The sequence below is a fragment of the Sphaeroforma arctica genome (genome assembly GCF_001186125.1).
Source record: "Sphaeroforma arctica JP610 unplaced genomic scaffold supercont1.919, whole genome shotgun sequence".
Taxonomy (NCBI): Eukaryota; class Ichthyosporea; order Ichthyophonida; genus Sphaeroforma; species Sphaeroforma arctica.
Genome location: NW_014039639.1, coordinates 10,561 through 13,670, shown reverse-complemented (window position 1 = coordinate 13,670; position 3,110 = coordinate 10,561). Strand labels below are relative to the sequence as shown.

General features: G+C 39.1%; 1 protein-coding gene across 1 annotated transcript in view; it reads left to right on the top strand.

The window, feature by feature from the left end:
* Nucleotides 1-1,506: 1,506 nt before the first annotated feature.
* The window catches only part of SARC_09258 (hypothetical protein), a gene marked incomplete at its 3' end in the record, with an annotated part of 12,047 nt that continues 10,443 nt past the window's right edge, over nucleotides 1,507-3,110 (top strand). Inside the window, exons 1-2 of the mRNA XM_014296733.1 lie at nucleotides 1,507-2,247; nucleotides 2,670-2,829. Of these exons, the coding sequence (XP_014152208.1) occupies nucleotides 1,706-2,247; nucleotides 2,670-2,829 (702 nt within the window). The remainder of the gene's footprint in view (nucleotides 2,248-2,669; nucleotides 2,830-3,110) is intronic.

Genomic DNA, 3,110 nt, shown 5'->3' with positions numbered 1-3,110 from the left:
GGTCTACCTCTTTTGACTTATGGTGAAATATACAACAAAACAAAATATTGTTGTATATTTTTTAGATCGAATCTGGCATAATTTGGGAATGGTAAAACACTCAAAATCGTGAAATCAGAAAATTACGAGGCTTATAAAATATGAAAGTCACTTTCTATAATTTCCTGAATATTCATAATAACTGTCAAAATTATGGATCGTGCGAAGAAATATCGAAATTAGTTATTGGAGTCAGGTATTTTACTCATTTCATATTTTGTTCCCAAATATTTCCTGAAGTTGGCAAATCCGGCCTAAATATCTTGTTGTAGGGTGTGTTTTTGCTTTTTGTTTCTTTTTTTATTCCGTGGGGCGGGGGCCGCAAGGAACAGTGTACTTGATAGCGAATTAGCGATTTATCAGTCTGAGAACTCTTGAACGGTGAACCATTGAATAATGAATACAGAACAAACTACAGGATACAAAGTACATACGGAGTACAGACTCCAGACTCCAGACTCGAGCAATCGAGCGTCACTGCGTCACAGATTATATGATTATTCGTATAGATTTTGAACATTTATAGTTTTCTCTATGGAGTATACCTCTCACACTCACAGTCTCACTAATTGACTAATAGAGAATAGTAGTCTAGATAGAGAAAGAGATGTACTCTCTAGAGAGTACATAGTATGTAAATAGTGACAAGTGAGCTCTCGACGAGGAGCGAGAACGAAAGTCATAGAAGTTTGGAACAATTTGAAATAAAAATATGAACAATGACAATGTGAAATCACTGAAATTGTGATTTGTGGTCGTTTTTAAAAAAATCAGCGAGAGACGAATTTTGTCTCTTTATACATGCTTACAAACTAGGGAAAAAAGTTTTATCAAAACAAACAAAAAGTTGGACGAATCAATTCGGCTATTCCATTGGCTTACAACCTTTAATACCTTTTTAATTTTTAACGAAAATCTTGTTTTAAATATTTTATTGAAGGCTCTAAAACATTGAAAATCTCTAATAAATATCGCATTTATATATTAGACTCTCGAGTCTCGAGTCTCGACTCCTCTAGTCTCGATTGAGTCGATTCTCGCGTCTCGGCCTCAGTGTGAGACATCACTTCTCAGGGTTTTTAAATTCTTTTATTTAATCGACACTGCACTGACCGGTTATATGATTGGTCAATATTAAAATTCTTAATTGGGTCCTATAAATAGTTACAAAAAAATATATATATAGAATGCTGCGCCTTCTAAAGTCTAAAGGCCCTCCTGAGTCCTGAGGACTGAAGCCTGAGGACCTGAGGCTCCTGTCTTATACATAGGTCTCTTGGGCCGAAGTTTATATATATATATAAAATGTATTTTGTCTTTATTGCTTTTTGTTTTAAAAAAACAAAACAAAACAAAACAAATACATAGAAGCAGGCTAGAGATAAATAAATACATCCATACATATGAAAATAAATAGAATATGGCACCAAATTTACATGAATAATATTTCCATAAATCGGTGTTTGTCGTCCATCTACAGGAATTGTATGTAAAATAAGGGTTAAGATATCCTGATCAAGCTTCCGGAGTCACGGTGCTGCAAATGGCGGACGTGAGAAGTACTTGAGATAATGAACGCCACGAATAATTGGCAGGAATTCTATTAGAGATACACTGCCTTATAAGTGCGCGGCTTGTTTTCGTGCCGCTGAGTGCGCACATAATAATGGAGCGACCCACTTCTAGCAGAAGTTCACACAAAACAGCATCGACTCGCACTCCCCCGCCAGTGCCTAAGAGAGCCGCAACTGATAGTGGCAGAGTGCGCAGATCAATATCGCACAATCCTTCACCGGACAAGGCAGGGCTGTATCCCACGTGGGACAATGACGCAGGACCGCCACAACAGCACAGTCAAGGTTTAGCATTCAAAGCAAACTGCTCCAACCCCGATGTCAGCACGGGAAGTGCACCGGGCATCCCTGCTAGACCCAAAAGACCAACGCAGCAGTCCCCTCTACTTAGAATGGCTCTGCAGCCCACCAGTGAGGGCGATGGTGAAGATACCGATACACCAGTCACAACCTCAGTCACGCGCGCGCATACATTTCAGGATGTCTCGAGAGGTATTGAAAACTTGGCAAAGCCAACCCAATTCCTTGAGGAAAAGGTTATTGGGAGCTCGAATGCCTCGCTCAAACAACTGTCGGCAGCTGACACTACGCATGTGGAACCTGTCAGTGACCTACGAATGCTTCTTGGAAAAGGGTATGTCGAGTTCAATTAGTTGCGGCCTCTTATTCACAGGTGAATTTCTCGTGGGTATACGCAAACACATGTATCATACGCAATTCACGATGCTTAGCACATGTATCAGACACAATCCACGACGCTTAGTATATGTATCATACGCAATTCACGATGCTTAGCACATGTATCAGACACAATCCACGACGCTTAGCATATGTATCATACACAATCCACGATGCTTAGCCATGTATCATGCTTAGCACATGTATCATACACAGTCCACGATGCTTAGCACATATATCAAACATAATCCACGTTGCTTAGCACATGTATCATACACAATCCACAATGCTTAGCACATATATCATACACAATCCACGTTGCTTAGCACATGTATCATACAAAATCCACGATGCTTCTTGACTGGTTCAATCCTGTAGCAATATGCCGTCTCTACAAGATGCACTGGCCATAGTCACCAGTGGCACCGGGATCGAGATGAAAGTTCTCCAAGACAAGCAAAACTCCGTTAAGAGTCTCTTGCTCAAGATCGACCGCCAATTGCACGTGTTGATGGTGTACAAGCGAGGTTCAGACAAGGTTTGTCAGGTGCATGTATCCATAACAATCGAAAATCTCTATACAGCTGTCAACTCTGTCCCTTTAGCTAACAAATATCAGAACTTGAAGTGACGTACACTATCGAGCAGTTAATGTCAGACACTATGTCTCTTAAGAGCAAATTTTGACCCAACACGTGGACTAGTATTGTTATTCAAGATTTCAAGTTCCGCAAGTATATATATATATATCTATATATTTATATATGTATATGTATATATATATAATATATATATTATATATATATACCANATATATAT